Consider the following 15603-nt stretch of genomic DNA (forward strand, 5'->3'; position numbering starts at 1 on the left):
TGAACAAACATTGAAATAATGTGTAAGGTAAACAGGGGCGGAAATCGTTCTGGAAAATTCCTGCATTTGCCAAGGCGATGGGACTGTCTTCTGGGGAGACCCTCCCAGGGCAGAGGGGATGGAGTGTGACAGCACCTTCTCACCTAACTTTGAAGGAAGGCACCCATTCCTCCTAATTAATCTTGTCTGGTGGGAGATGGTACTTCCCCTCTTCTCAGTGTCGCCGGCTACTGTGAGCTAATCCGTTGCCAGTGCCCGCACCCAGCAGACCCATTCTCAGACTGGGGACATGGGCCACCTCCATCTCACCTCCCCAGGTCTCCATCAGCAAGGGCAGGTACGCCACAGCCAGACGGGGAGTCCCTGGGGTTGTGGGCATGAAAGATCTTGTGCCTCTCCATACACCTGTGCCCAGGTGGACACAGTCTCACAAGCACATCCCTTGTGTGAGGAGCCCTCTCCACGTCCGGATATGGCTCCCATCTCTCCTGCCTTTAGATCTGGCTCACTGGAGTCTGTGGTACATGGATGGGTTTTGAAGGATGCACCAGGGGAAAGCACCAGGTCAGTGGCATTCTCCAAGTGTCCTACCTATGGGAAAAGGTGTTCACCCATCAGTAGCTGCCTGGGATGCGTTAGCACTTAGTCCTCCTCCCCTCCTCCTTTGCCAGATGGAGCGACTCGCGCGCCACGCATCTCCAGCAAGTGGTGGGTGGATCATAACAGCTATCAAGGTGGTCTTTTAAGCTGTCACGCTTCTGGTGAAGGTATATTGGGAAGTGTGGGAGTGTTTTTCCTGCAGGGAGAAAGTCCTACTGAGGAAACCAGGCAGGATGATGGCAGGGAAGTGCCTGGCAAAGGGGGATTTAATGAGTGAGGTCCACATGGATGCGCAAGAGGCGGGACCCTCTGGTCCTCAGCACCACACGCAGCTGGGTTGGAGTTTGGGAAGCCGAGGTGGAGGGGTGTTTCGCTGCAATGGATGGGGAGGGCTGTGTGCAGCCGTCCGTGCTGGAGCAGCGAGGGGTGGGCGCGGGGGGCTCATTCCTGCCAACAGGGGAGGAAAAGCAGATCCATTTCAGTGCGTTTGAAAGGAAAAGGGTCAACTTTTTTTGATGTTGCAAATGTATCGTGATAAAAGGATCGTCCCCCGCCCGGTGCTATTTATTCTTTGCCTTTAGGATTAAGACAATTCCCATTGTTTATCTTCTCACATCAGAAACAAAGGCTGCCGGAGGCAATAAACAGAGTTAGAAGGATCCCAGGAGTTATCAGATATTCGAGGAATGAATGTGCTTCGTACTTCTTCACGAAGCCTCACGCGTGTGGGCTCCGGCGTGCTCTGCTTTATCACAGAGCTGCCCGGGCACTGCCAGCCAGCGCCCAGCACACCAGGGCCAGATCCAGCCTCACCGGGCGCATATTTCTGCGGATAGGTGTGTGTGCTGGGTGGCAGCGTGTGGTGAAGTTTACTTTTCCAGAAACCTGCTGGATTAGTGATTAAGCTCAGTTGTGACTTTTTTTTTTTTTTTTTTTTTTTTTCCCCCCTAAAGCTTCTTTCAACCTGTCCGGACTCGCATTCCCCCAGCGCTTCGGAGAGATGCTGCTTGCAACACTTGAGCTGAAGGTTTTCTGTAAACCTGGCTTTGTGGGGAAGGGCTCGTTTTTGGCCATGCAAATGGTGTCCTCTGAGCCACCCCACTCCATATAAAAGGGAGACAGTGTAGGTAACTCCTAGAGAGGGGTCACTCTGCCACAGTGACCATTGAGCTGGAAGGGATTTTGCCAAATCTTTTCTTTAAACAGACCAACCTACTTTCTCTCTGCTTTGGAAGCAAACCTCAGGTGTGTTTTCTCAGTTTCTGAGTTTTGGGAGTTGCTGCTTGGCCTGCTGCCTATCCAGAAAACATCTCTTCTCCAAATCTGAAGAGATGCTCTGTTCCTTGTGAAAGCCTCGGGCTTGCCTTTCCTCCTGCCTATGGAAACTCAAAGCATTTTAAAGCTTTTCCTCCTGCCTCTTCAGGCACAGAATCGTGAAATTAAATAAAGGGCTATGGTGTAGTGTCTTTTAGATGTAGCTGGTTGTACACAGGAAAGTCTCTCTGACTTCTCCCCTGTCTCTGGAGGAGTCCAGGGACATGTTTTATACAAGGGCAACAGCCGAATTACTTTCCAAAGCAACTTGCATTTCAGACTCGAGTCAGCTCTTGAACCTGCACGTGCAGCAATGTGGTTGAATTTGGAAGCGTGTTCTCTCCGTGGTCCAAAACCATCCTGATGCTGGGGGTGTTTTGTAGAGGGTTTCAGCCAAACAAGCAACTCTCTGAAGTTGGTATGGGAGTGCCAGGCTCTGGTTTCAGTGGGAGGTAAGGGACACAGCAGTCATTTAGTTATTCGTTTATTCATTTATTTCTTGATTTTGGAGGGAGGGACATCCACCTGAAGAGGTTAACTAGAAAGTCTGCAAAGTGGGGTGTGATGTAAGCTCACTAACCGCACGTGGCACTGGGGCTGCTGTGATCTGTAGCTGTTGGGTGGTTTTAATTATAAGAGTCAATTCCTGTGCCTGGAAAGCATCGAATGCAATGGGACAGGCATCTTTTATGGGCGAGACCCTTGGTTATCAAGCTATATGGGAATCGTTACAGCCTCTCTCCATTTTCTTGCAGCTAAAAATGGCTTTGGAGGAGGCTCTCCATATGTACGTTGGATGGTCTGAGATGTGGTTATGCTGCTGCAGAGCAGGGTGTGCCACCAGCAGCTCCGTCTACCCCCTATTTACAGGGGTTTAAAACTTCAGTCTGGGCTTGAGACTTGGCTTAAAGGGCCAGAAGCACAGATGGGCTTTTAAACCCTTTAAAAAAATTGAATTTGAGGACTCTGGGAAAGCTTGAAGACCTTGCAAGTGTCCGAACAAGCCTGGTTAAACAGCTGCTCTCTTAATAGTAACCACTTTTGAGGGCTGGAGAAGGAGGGATAAAAGGAGTTTGGGTTTCGCTGGCCCCCTTTCATCTGAACATCACAAGGTGCTTTGCAAACCCAGAGCCTGATTCTCCATGCTTGTCCCTGCCAGCTTTGCAGTGGGGATGTTGCAAGAGCAGCCTGAACACTCGTGTTGTGCCGGTTTGGGTCATTGTGCAATGTAGAGGATTTGGGAAGAAGCATGCCTGGTTCCTACACTTGCATCCCTCTTGTTTTTAAACCAGACTTGATATTTTTTTAAGGAAAGTCTCCCCAGCTTTGGTAGTAGGGAGACTCGCTTCACCTTGAGCCCAGCTTGGTTTAATTCTGCATGAGATTCTTTGCGTTGTCATTGCAACCCTCCTATTTTCCACCTGGCAAGGAACTGGTCCAGTGTTTTCCTGGTGGGAGCCGTGCCACCACGGTGCTGATTCAGCAGGTGCAGTGAGCTCCAGGGCAGAGCTGCTCCGGCCAAGCCCCGCTCCCAAAAAAAAAACACTCTTGGATTTTAGTGTGAGGACAGCGTCAAGAGGGTTCCCCAAGTCACATCTGCTCTGGCAGCCAGGATGGTGGGTTGCACCAATGGGGTTTGATGGAGAATTTCCTTCCTTCGAGGGCTGCTGTAGGTTGGACGAGCAGCTCTCCACTTCTGGGTGCACAGGGCTCCTTTGCATTGCTCTGGAGATCCTACTGGGTCTGTGAGGTGCATGCAACCAGTGACACCCATTCCCCAAGGGTGCAAGGGGGGAGAGTACAACCAGCAGCCTCCATTGGAAATATTTATTAATTTTTATTTATAAGTCTTGCCACTTTTGACAAAAACAGCTAATTTTAGCTCAGCAATTAAAATAGACTGGCTTGACGGGTCGCATCCTGCAGAGGCAAGAGACCTCTGACAATCTTGGCACTGGACTGCCAACCAGTTTGGGTTGTCTCTGAGCTCTGGTCCTGTCTGGGAGGAAGACTCCAAGGCTGTGTTCTCCAGGGTGTAGGAGGGATCCGTGCTCTCTGTCTTCTCAGCTTATAGGTATTTCTGTCTTTTCCTAAGGAAACCTCAAATAAAACTGCACCCCAATCTTCAGCAGCAGAGCCTTATTCTAGGGAGGATGGACATGAGTGAGATAAAACCACCCCGTGCCCCAAGCTGTGCAAAAGCAGATCAGCTCCAAATGCAAGCAACAGCAAGAAGATTTCTTTTTTGCAATGCTTTGCTATGACTCCATGAATCAGAAATGGACTTTTGCATTAAAGCAAAAAAAAAATGTTTATGTTACTCTGCTGAGAGCCACTGTCCTCTCAATTAATTCATCCTTGTGGATGGAGAGAAATGCATGACAGCCGTTTATTTGGGCTTTCTTAAAATGATGAATCACAGAACCGCAGAATCCCAGAACTGCCTCAACTAGAAAAGCCCTTTCAGATCATTGAGTCAAATCATTAACCCAACACTGACAAGACCCCGACTAACCCATGTCCCTCAGCACTGTGTCTACACGACTCTTCAATCCCTCCAGGGATGGGGACTCCACCACTGCCCTGGGCAACCCCTTCCAATGCCTCAGAACCCTTTCAGCAAAGAAATTCTTCCTCACATCCCATCTCAACTGCCCTGGCCACAACTGGAGCCCATTTCCTCTTGTCCTGTCCCTTGGGCCTTGGTTGAACAGACCCCCCCCCACCTCTCTCCACCCTCCTCCAAGGGACTTGCACAGAGCCACAAGGTCTCCCCTCAGCCTCCTTTTCTCCAGGCTCAACAACCCCAGTTCCCTCAGCTGGGAACTCATCACACTTGTGCTCCAGACCCTTCCCCAGCTCCGTTCCCTTCTCTGGACACGCTCCAGCACCTCCATGTCCTTCTTGGAGTGAGGAGCCCAACCCTGAACCCAGTAATTGCTGAGCAATCCTGGAGGTTAACAGTTTCCAGGAGGTTCTTCTATATTTCCTTACAAGTGCAACAACACTGGCTCTTACAGTACTGGGTGATTTTTTTTCTTAAAGCTTGAAAGCCTTGTGAATCCACAAAAATCTTAGTCATCCAAGGCTGGTCAAATGGCAGAACTCTGCTCTGGATACAAAGTGCAGGTAACCTTTGTTTGCCTCCAGCCCCAGGGTGTCTGTCCCCCGTGCCTTGGGGTGGCATCCTCCAGGAGCTGCTGCTGTGGGCTGTTGCGGTTTGCAGCTGGGAAGGTGGCGTGCAGGATCTGGCTGGCTCAGCAGAACTGGAGCCAGTATTGTGCTTTCATGAAATTACTTGGGGGAAAAAATTAATTGAGTATCTTGGCTGATGGGAGAGCAGCCTGGGGTCTGTTGCAAGTTGGGCGAGATCAAACTGATCCTGCAGAAGGCTTCTCTTGCCACGTATTTGCAAATTCTGATCAAAACTAAAACTCATCAGATTTTCTCCAACTAGGTCTAGCCTGAAGCACTGCACAAGGGGAATTCCCACAGAGCTCAGCCCCCGTAGCCTGCACTTGCCTCCTCTTGCAACAAGACATTGCTGTTGTACTCAAGCCCAGGAGCAGCTTCTGTTGGCTTATAAGGGAAGATGCAGTAAATGATGTTTCCTATACATCCAAAGGAGATTTCTAAAGTGGATGCTGCTCTCACGGTCTTCTCAGCTTCCATCCTGGTCTTCTCCATCACAAAGTAGAGATGCTGAGTGCATGCTCAGAAAGCAGCACTGACTTGGGACCAGCAGCCAGGCCATCTCGCTGTCTGCAGAGACTTGTGATGAAGGAGGCAGGCCACCACCAATGGTCGGTGCATGGGTAGATGGGTGTTTTCCAGGTGCACATCCTAGACAGAGCATGGTGTTAGGTGCAGGATTCTGCTGTAGGTTCACCTTTGAGCTCAGACAGTGGAGCTGCACACTCAGGTCTGCAGGTAGGTAGGGGTGAGCATGGCAATGCCTCCTCCTGGGAGACTGTTTTGACAGCTGTTAGTTGAAGGTGGAGATTAGGGCGTGAAAACCACGGTTTTAGCCAAGAGATGAAACATGCAGTAACTGTGACAAGAAGGACTGAGCCAGAGAGCTGCTTTTCTTCCAGGGAAGAAACCAGATAGGTTCTCAGATGATGACTTTGTAAATCAAGGTTTACCCTTAGAAGGGATGGAAAGGTGGGATATCTAATCCCACGAGGGGGATGCCTCTGGGAGAACCATCAGCTGGGTAAGGGTAACCTTGCAGATTGCAGGTGTCCAGCAGATCCTGGCAGGAACATGCCCAGGTTGGCAGGTCTGCTGAAGCGTGACAAGGATGTGGGTGGTACCGACAAACTTGGCCATTTTGGCAGGTGAAAGTGGTACTAAGCCCAGTGTGGGATGCCACAAGAAAGCACATGGACTCTCTGTCCCACCTAGAGCACCCTTGGACCTGCCAACCCTGGGACATCCCCTCATGCCTCCTCTCTGCTTGGAAGGGGAAAGCAAAGAGGAAAAGGTGATCCCCTTCTCCTTAGCTGCAGGGTGGCTCCTTGCAGTGCCTGGTCAGTACCTCTCTCTCTTTGCATGCTTCTGTCTGTCCATCTCCATGCACTTTGGGTTTTTCCATCCTTTTCCTCAGAGGAAAACTCTCTGCACAAGGCAGTCTCAATCCTAAGTACAACCCTGAGTCACTGGCTGACTGTAGGACACAGAGACGTGCTGCTGATCCAGGCTGACTGTTCCTGCGTGAGCAGAGAGGACGTTTGCAGAAGTTGCCTCTCAGAGGAGCAGAACTGAAGCATCTCTAAAATTCAAGACTTAAACAAGCCTTTTGTGTCCTTGGCCAGGCAGGTATCCCAGGCAGGTTGAGTGTTTGCTGGACCGGGTGAAGCTTCTGAGCTCATCTGACTTCTCAGCATCTCTGAGTGACGTATCAGTGATATCACTGGCCTGGGTATGACTGTTACCATCTTGAGGAATATATTCCCAAAATGAGACAATATGAAGAGTTCTCACACTTGAAACTCATTTATTTAAAAATAAACAAATAAATAAAAAATCAGAGATTTCTGCTTTCTCAGACATCTGCTCCATCTTCCCTGACCCACCTCGATTGAGAATTTGTCAATAACTCAAATTTCCACACCTTCCCACAGCAGGGAATCCCCTCCTCTCTCCTTCTGCCTCTGTCTGAGAACTGATGTGGCTCTTCCAATGTCTTCTTGTCATTCCACCAATTATTCTTTCTCCTGAAAATATTATCATAACTTTTATTTAAGTAGGGCTTTTTTTTTTTCCCCTCCTCTTTTCAAAACTCCCTGGATTTGAGGTTTCCTTATTTGCCATCTTGCAAGGTGGATCAACTGCAGTTGCTTAAATTATGGGGCTTCAATTTTGCTCTATATGCTGTGGATGGAAGAAAAAAGGAAGGGTGTTCTGTCAGCTTTGTTTTAAATTAGTGACTTTTGTTAAAGGGGAGCTTGTGCTGTGAGTGACTCGTCTGGATTTAAAGGCAGAAGAAAAGAAACATAAATCTTATGATGAAGCAAGAAGACAAAATTGAACAAATGGCTTGGGCAGCAGCTCACCCCTTGAACAATTCTTTGCCCAGTCTTGAAAAGGAAGAAAATGTGCCATTATTTCAGGGTTTTTTTCCACAAACAGGGCTGTTTTGAGGCTCCATGTGAGACTTAAGTCATAACTTACAGCTTTGCACAGCAATCAGGATGTGGTATCAGGATGAAGATCTGCACCAAGACCTTGCAGAGGGCAGGAACTGTTGGGTTTCTTCCTGTTGTGCCTGTCTTGCTCTGTGTGTGGGTTGACAAAGGCTTCATCCGTAGTTTCAACCACCTCAGTCCAGGAAAACGCAGTTTGGATCAAGGTCCTCATTAAGGGCCAGGCACAGTGCTAGAGTCAGGGTTCCATGATGATGATGAGATACTGCAGATGGGTTTGGTACCTTGCTTGGGCTCCCCAGCCCTGAGAAACACTCCATGAGTCACGGGGTGGAAGCATCTTTGAGTGCTGATGAGGACAGAGCACATTTCCCAGCTCTTATCTCACCCTTCAGCATCCTCAGAGAGAGGAAAGGTGAGATGTTCCTGCCCAGTGCCCCTGAATGTGGAGAGATGTCATGTGAAAGCCTCAAAGTTGCCCCACACTTGACGAAGGTTCTTCCTTGCATCCTTGACTCAACTTCTGGATCCCTCCTGAACCAGTCACCAGGATGGCAGCCTTCCCTCACCAAAAAAAACCATCTTTTTTGGTTCTCATGTGGTGTAGGAGACTGGTAGTATGCTGGAAGTCTGACGGGGCCATAGCATTCTAGACATAGTTGCCTCCATCCCCAAGGAGGGGCAGACATGCATGGGCTGAGGACAGATGATGGCATACAGAGGACCTGTCATGGGGGAGAGAGGCCAGAGCACCATTCTGGATAGTTTCATCTTATTTGCCTGCCTTGCAAAACAAATTACCAGACCTGTTCTTGGAGAGCTGTACCTATCTTTGAAGCATCCTTGGCCTTCATTTTATCGTCCCAAAAAGCATTAAATGCTTGTTGGGGAGGCATCTTATCAGGCACATCTACTTGGAAAGGCTTGAAAGGCTCTTGTCACTCTTTTTCTTCATGTGTGCTTTGAATTTATAGCTCCTCATTGCCTGGAGAAACCCACTGAGCTGGGAAATGGATTAGAAAAGGAGATGATGCCTCGGTCCTGATGTCAATGTAGGTGTCACACCTGCGGCACAGCTCCCTCCTGCCAAGGTGCCCGCGGTCAGAGTGGGCACTGACTCATCGGCAGGCCCAGCCGTGCTGCTTTGCAGGAGCTGGTTCCCTGGTGTGATAAATGCTGCTTAAGTTGCAGGAGAGGCAGAAAGCCAAATCAGCACAAGGTGTCAGTACTGGAGGCAGAATCTGGTTTTCTTGGCTTCTAGGCTCAAAGCTGATCAACCAACCCACAGTGTTTTGGGATGAATCCACCACTCTGCTGTGTGTCAGCTTCCCCAGGCCCAAAATGAAATGATGGCTGGATCTGGGAGGAAACAGAGCTGTCATGGGTTTGCTCAGCATCAAACATCCTCAAAGCTCCTGAGGATGGTTTGCAGCCTTCATCATGGGTCAGCCAAGTACAGAGAGATGTGGGAACAGCAACTGTCACACCCCATGTCCAGGATGGCAGCACAGGAATGGGGACACTCAGTGCGTGGTGTTGGGGCCAGCAGAAAGGTGACAGCCCTGGGTTTGACCACAGTGGAGTTTCCAAGCCAGCCATGTCCATCAGGGAGCCGCGCAGCCGGTCCTTTGCAAACAGGGCCATGCCCTTGGAGGAGCAGAAAGCCTTGGGCAAAGATGCTTAGTTGGTATAAAGGCTAGAAAAGAACTTGGCTCTGAAACCACGGCAGCCTGCCACTTCCCGCTGTCCGAGAGGCATTGCATCAAATGATCTCCACGCACAAGGAAAGCTGAATGCTTTTGACAGCTAGCCATGCAGACTCCCCACGGACACTGCAAGCCAAGCCGGCTTTCTCACCGTCTCCCACAGCCCCCCCAGTTGTAAGCGTGAAACCAAGCTGGTGAATAATTCTGCTGATACACAGAAGAGAAAATCCTGTTCTCTCCTCCTGGGGCAGACTGGCAGGGCTAATGGGAGGAAGAGGCTGTGACAACTGGATTTTGTGGCTGGAGTCAGCAGATCTGGCTCCTGGGACACATGGGAACAGGCAGGGAGCAGGAGCCACTTTTGCACAGTCACTTCTCGGAGGCGAGCAGGGCTTCAAAGGAAAAATCCTTAGCAGGATGTTGCAACTTGGGAGGAGGAGGAAAAAAAACAAGCAAACAAAAAAACCCACAAGCTCTGCAGGGCTGGGAAATGCAGAGTCAAGGAATGAGGTTTCCAAAAAGCCTTCACTCGGTACTCACATCCCTGGGTGCAGACGAGGCAGCAATGCGAGCTGACGCTGGTGAATCCCGAGGGCGTTAAAACTCGGTGTGGTCAGCGGGTGCAAGCATGTCCAAGGCAGGGGATCTCCCTGCTGCGTGTCAGGATGGTGGCAGTGCCACTTAAAGCGGGTGCCAGCAGCCATGGGAAGGAGGGAGTCTCAGCCAGGCGCGTACAAGCACAGACACAGGCACAGAGAGAGGATCTGGGATTATCCAACAGCCTGACCGAGCTGTTCAGGTCCATCTTAAAACCCCTCTGGGATCCAGAGGCTGGGGCAGGAAGATGGATCTGGGAAATGGGTGAGCACGCATTGGGTTGAGTTCCTGGGATGTGCAGAATGGACCATCAAGCCCATGTGCTCGGTGGGGAGATGCCAAGAGCTTGTAGGGTGCTTGTCCCAAAAGGTGCAGCTCCCCCTTTCCCCCTAATGCTGACACTCAAGAGCAGCTCTGTAACTCCTTCTGCTGAGGATGGGGCAATGGAAAGCAGAGCACATGGTCACCTCCACACAGGGCCAGTCTTTTCCAGGTCAGCAAAGACCTCATGGCCATGTTTACGAGCCAGGCTGGTGGAGGAGGTGCCCAGCGTGTGTGGTTTTGCCCATGGCAGGCTCCTGACTGTCCTTCCCACTTCACGCCCTGCTTGAATCCCAGGTGACAGGAAACCTGGCAGCTCCCAGAGACCATCCGTGCCTGCTGGAGGCCGGGGGAGCTAAAAGCAGGCTCCAGGAGGGAAGTGGTTTGGAGGATGATGTTTGTCAGTGATGAGCACACAGCCATGCTGTGGGAGCTGTGTGGCAGCTGGAGCTGGCAGCCAAGGGCCTGTCCTGCTTGTTTTGGCTGACTTTAGAGACCTCTGGCTTTTCCTAGTAGCACTTGGATGGGCTGGTACTCAGGAGACCTGACCGGGCACATTCAGACAACGCTGAAAATATCTCCCTTGCAGGCAACAGAGGCAAAGGGGAGCCAGCAGCTGAGCTCCCCAAGAGACAGGGGACTGGGCTGCAGAGGGATGGTTGTTCTCTCTGGGCTTGCTGGCTGCCAGCCAAAAACGCGTCCTGTGGAGCCACCACAGTGGCATATTTAAGATGACCCCAGATGGGCACCAAGTCTCAGCTATGGATGGGATCAGAGGCTTGGTCTCCTCACTGTCTGCAGTGCAGGGTGTCCCAGCGGAACATGGGTTCATCCTTCCCCAACCCTTGTCCCCTAACCAATTGTGTTGGCTGTCATGGCAGGTACCTGGCAAAGCTGTCTTCAGTGGGGAGCATATCCGAGGAGGAGACCTGTGAGAAGCTGAAGGGCTTGATCCAGCGCCAGGTGCAGATGTGCAAGAGGAACCTGGAGGTGATGGACTCGGTGAGACGTGGAGCCCAGCTGGCCATTGAAGAGTGCCAGTACCAGTTCCGCAACCGACGCTGGAACTGCTCCACGCTGGACACCCTGCCCGTCTTTGGCAAGGTGGTAACACAAGGTGAGAGCCAGGAGGACACGTGCCTGGGGTGCTGCTGAGTGGGGGAATGGCTACGACAGCCATCTGGTGGGCTGCAGGCAGGTTTTGCTTGCTTGGCCCTGAGCCAGTGGATGGGGAGCGTAGGGAATGACGAGTAGGGAATGACCCAGTGTAGGACCTTGGGGCTGACGGGTCTTCCCTGGCCATTTCAGTGGGGCTCTTCTGACTGCATTGGGTGCAGCATATCCAGACCCTTGCTGTTCCTCAGCTGCTGGGTGCTTCAATTCCTTTTTCACACCCAGTGGGTGCCTGTTGCATGGAAGCATCAGCTCAGGGCATCCAGCGAGCCTGGACCTTTTACAAGGACACTCCAAGTTCAAGCAGGGCCCTACAGTCACCCTACGGTCTAATCATTGCCCTGCCAAGCCCAGGAGCTCCACTCCACAAAGCCACAGCTGCAGTGGGATGCTGGATTTATTCCGTCTCTTCCCCGGGCAGTGCCGAAGCGATGAGCTGCCAGGCTGGCGGCTGCTCTGGAGCGGAGCCGTCTGCGGGTGAGACCTTGGGTGGACACAGCCCTCTGCCGCTCGATGAGAGTAAAACACGGCTGGACCCTCCGAGGACATCGTCATCATCATCACCCGCCACCACCCAGCTGCCAGTCTTCATGGGGGGATTTATGGGCAGGGCAGCCCCCAGCCCTGCTGATCCCAGCTGCACACAGGCGTCCTGGAGGCACAGGGCTGTGATCAAACCAAGCAAGGATGCAGAGCATCGGGGTGAGGACACAGAGGGGAAAGCCCCTCTGCAACCCCTGGAGACCACCGAAGTGGTCCTTGCCTCTGCTCAGGTGCCACTGCCATCTCTGATGCACCATCTCGCTTCCCATCTCAGGACCCATAGACCAAATCCTCCCCCCCCCAGCTCCTTGTTTGACTTTCCTCCCCTCAACGCAGGGGTGAAGATCTCTTCTTGTGAAGGTTCAGGGACTGGAAATACCAGAAATACCAGAAACTAAAAGTCTTCTCTTTTTAGGCAGCCACAGCACAAACCGACCAACACGATCCTACTATTAACCTCGATTAACTTGGAGGCGGTTCAGTCCCTGTGCTGGCTGGGTCCTCCCCAGCCTCTGCCACCCAGGCCAGATTACAGCTGGGCCACCAAAGTCTGGGCTACGACCACCAAAGTAGCTGCCCTCTGTCCGACCGACAAGACAGGGTGATGTCTGCTCACAAGTCATCCCCCTTCTACCCCCAGCATGGGACTATCCCAAATGCCAACCCTCTTTGCTCGGAGACGGAGGGGCTGTGTCCAACCGACCTCGGAGGACAGTGGGGATTTGGGTGTTGCAAGAGCTGATCCCTGGCCACGCTGCCCTGTGTGTTTGTGCCCAGGGATGTCCCCTGACCTCCCAAAGTGGCTCTTCCTAACCATGTGGCACCACATAGGTAGACACAAGAATTGGGAAGGGACTGCACCCTGGGGACTGGCGTGGCTTTGTGAGGCACTTGGAAGCAGGGTGGGATTTTGCAGGGTAGTTTTGGAGGTGCTGGGAGCTACAGGACCCTGTGTGGGAGGATGGCAAGGATGTGCAGCTGCAGGGGATGTTCCTGGATGTGGAAAGCAGCCAATTATTTTGGATGCAGGAGGGATTACATGGCAGAAGTGCCCTGCAAACACCAGGCAAGACAGTCCCTCCATTGTAAGCTCTGGAGATCTCTCCCCATGTTGGCAATACAGCCTTTGCTTCACCCTCATTGCTGGTCCATCACATTCATGGTTTTCACCTTGTGGTGCAGCTCCCAGCTCCATCACTACAGCGAGACAGGGCTCTCACTGCTGCAAATGAGCTCCCAGCACCGAGGTGTCTCTGCTGAGAGTGGTCAAGGCTTGGCAGTAAGCAAAGAGCATCCCTGGGAGTGGGGAGGTTGTGCCCTGCATGGGGTACCCCATCTTGGGAGGAGGACATGGAGCAAAGGGCTTGACAGCTCTGCATATCATGTTTTTCTGAGAGACAGGTTTCAGACCAGCTTTTCAAGGAGTTTATGTGCAACACCAGCATTAGGAGGGAAGAGGAGCAGAGACACACAAGGGCCTTTGGCCACCTGGCTGCACCCCCTGCAGAAAGCCATCTCGCGTGCCTCAGACACGCTGCCAGGTTTCCCACCATCATTTGTGCTGTTGCAGGGACACGGGAGGCAGCATTTGTCTACGCCATCTCTTCGGCAGGAGTGGCCTTTGCAGTGACCCGAGCCTGCAGCAGCGGCGAGCTGGACAAGTGTGGCTGTGACCGCACGGTGCAGGGCGGCAGCCCGCAGGGTAAGCAGGCAACGGTGGGGTGGCTGAGCAGGGATGAAAAATGGGCCAAGCATGGAAATTCTGGAGCCATCCAGAAAGGAGGTGAAAGTTAGTGTAGATGAGTTCCTCAAAAAGGCATCTGGGAGCATCACCCATGGGGCATAGAAAGCATCTTGTCCATGTCACCCCAGGGCCACGCTCCCCAGCTTCCCCAGTCCCTCGGCAGCCCAGTCCAGTGGGTAGCAGGACAGAAGAGGAGCCAGGTCAAAGAGCAGGGTTGGAGAGGATGAGCAAGGCAGGCTGGCTGTAATGTGTCTCATCTGTGCTCTCTGCCTTTAGGCTTCCAGTGGTCGGGCTGCTCTGACAACATTGCCTATGGCGTGGCCTTCTCACAGTCCTTTGTCGACGTCCGGGAGAGGAGCAAAGGGGCTTCTTCCAACAGAGCGTTAATGAACCTCCACAACAACGAAGCAGGGAGGAAGGTAATGGCAAGGGGGGAACCTGGGCAACCAGTGTGGCTCTGCAGCATCACTTAAGACTCTTTGGCTGCATTTAATCTTGTCAACTTATGTGCATCAGCATCACTTTCTGCACAACCCTTCCAGACTCCGTACATCACACCCTTCTTGCTGGGTCCATCCCAATCTGACCGTCCCGTCTTGTGTCTCTTCCTCCAGGCGATCCTGAACAACATGCGGGTAGAGTGCAAGTGTCACGGTGTGTCAGGCTCCTGCGAGTTCAAGACGTGCTGGAAAGCCATGCCCCCCTTCCGCAAAGTGGGCAACGTCCTGAAGGAGAAATTTGATGGTGCCACGGAGGTCGAGCAGAGCGAGATCGGCTCCACCAAAGTGCTGGTGCCCAAAAACTCCCAGTTCAAGCCGCATACAGACGAGGACCTTGTCTATCTGGACTCCAGTCCTGACTTCTGTGACCATGACCTCAAGAACGGGGTGCTGGGCACCAGTGGCCGGCAGTGCAACAAGACCTCCAAGGCCATCGATGGCTGCGAGCTGATGTGCTGCGGCCGAGGTTTTCATACGGACGAAGTGGAGGTTGTGGAAAGGTGCAGCTGCAAATTCCACTGGTGCTGCTCCGTCAAGTGCAAACCCTGCCATCGGGTGGTGGAAATCCATACATGCCGGTGATGCATGGAGGGGAGCGCCCATCCATCCCCCTCTTTACTGACCCTGCTTCTCCCTTGCCCCACGGCCAGGACTGAGGAAGTAACCCAGACACTGCAGGGAGAGCACAGCTCTTTACAGAGACTGAGCCCCAGAGGAAAACAGATTTTAAAGAAAAAAAAATATTTAAAGTTTAAAAAAAAAAAAATCAATCATTGTTGGCTTTTTTTTAATTTTGTTTTCTTTGCTTTATTTATTGCTGAAGCCAGAGACCCTTGGTGTCCCGTGCCAGCAGGGACATGTCTGCTCTCAGCGGGTGGCAGGGACCTGTGTGATGCCTGCTCTCATCGGATGAGCTCCCGCTGACTCCGGAGCATTGCAAACGGGAGGTGTTTCAGCCGAGGCCAGTGTCAGGCACTCAGTATCTTCTCTTGCAGTTATTTTTATTTGTTTAAGGCATGTGCTGAGCATCCCAGAGCACTGCTTGCCTTGGCTGAGCTTTGGGAGAGGATGGAGCGCAGCCAGGTGCGTTGCAGAGTTGATAGTGACAGGGTGGGAATGTCCCCAGGAGTGAAGCTCTATCTGAGGAAAGTCCAGCCAGGGTGATCAGTGTGTGAGGGGAACGTGGGACACTCTCACATCTCCTTGTTGTGGGATGCTTGGTGGCCTCCTGGGCGTTGGATGGATTTTGGAACAGCTCCAACGGCTGCTCTGATTTACAGAAGCTCCTCAGCAGCTGCCCAGGGCTGTCGGAGGACGCAATGTTCCCACTGTGCTCCCCTTCCCCTTGCAAGCTTCTTCCTCCCCTCACTTCTCCGGCATCTTGCTGAGCTGGAGCCTGTGAAGAGAGTCCAGAGAGGCCGTGGTACCTGAAATCCAATGACTCTTCATGGAGCTGG

General features: G+C 52.2%; 1 protein-coding gene across 1 annotated transcript; it reads left to right on the forward strand.

Moving 5' to 3' along the window:
• Positions 1-11073: 11073 nt before the first annotated feature.
• On the forward strand, positions 11074-14901 carry WNT4 (Wnt family member 4). The gene is made up of 4 exons (XM_010178000.1): positions 11074-11303; positions 13473-13604; positions 13923-14065; positions 14261-14901. The coding sequence occupies exons 1-4, from the start codon at positions 11156-11158 to the stop codon at positions 14726-14728; spliced, it is 891 nt and encodes a 296-aa protein (XP_010176302.1). The 5' UTR covers positions 11074-11155; the 3' UTR covers positions 14729-14901.
• Positions 14902-15603: the final 702 nt, after the last annotated feature.

Source organism: Antrostomus carolinensis, unplaced genomic scaffold (genome assembly GCF_000700745.2).
Source record: "Antrostomus carolinensis isolate BGI_N321 unplaced genomic scaffold, ASM70074v2 scaffold34961, whole genome shotgun sequence".
NCBI lineage: Eukaryota > Metazoa > Chordata > Aves > Caprimulgiformes > Caprimulgidae > Antrostomus > Antrostomus carolinensis.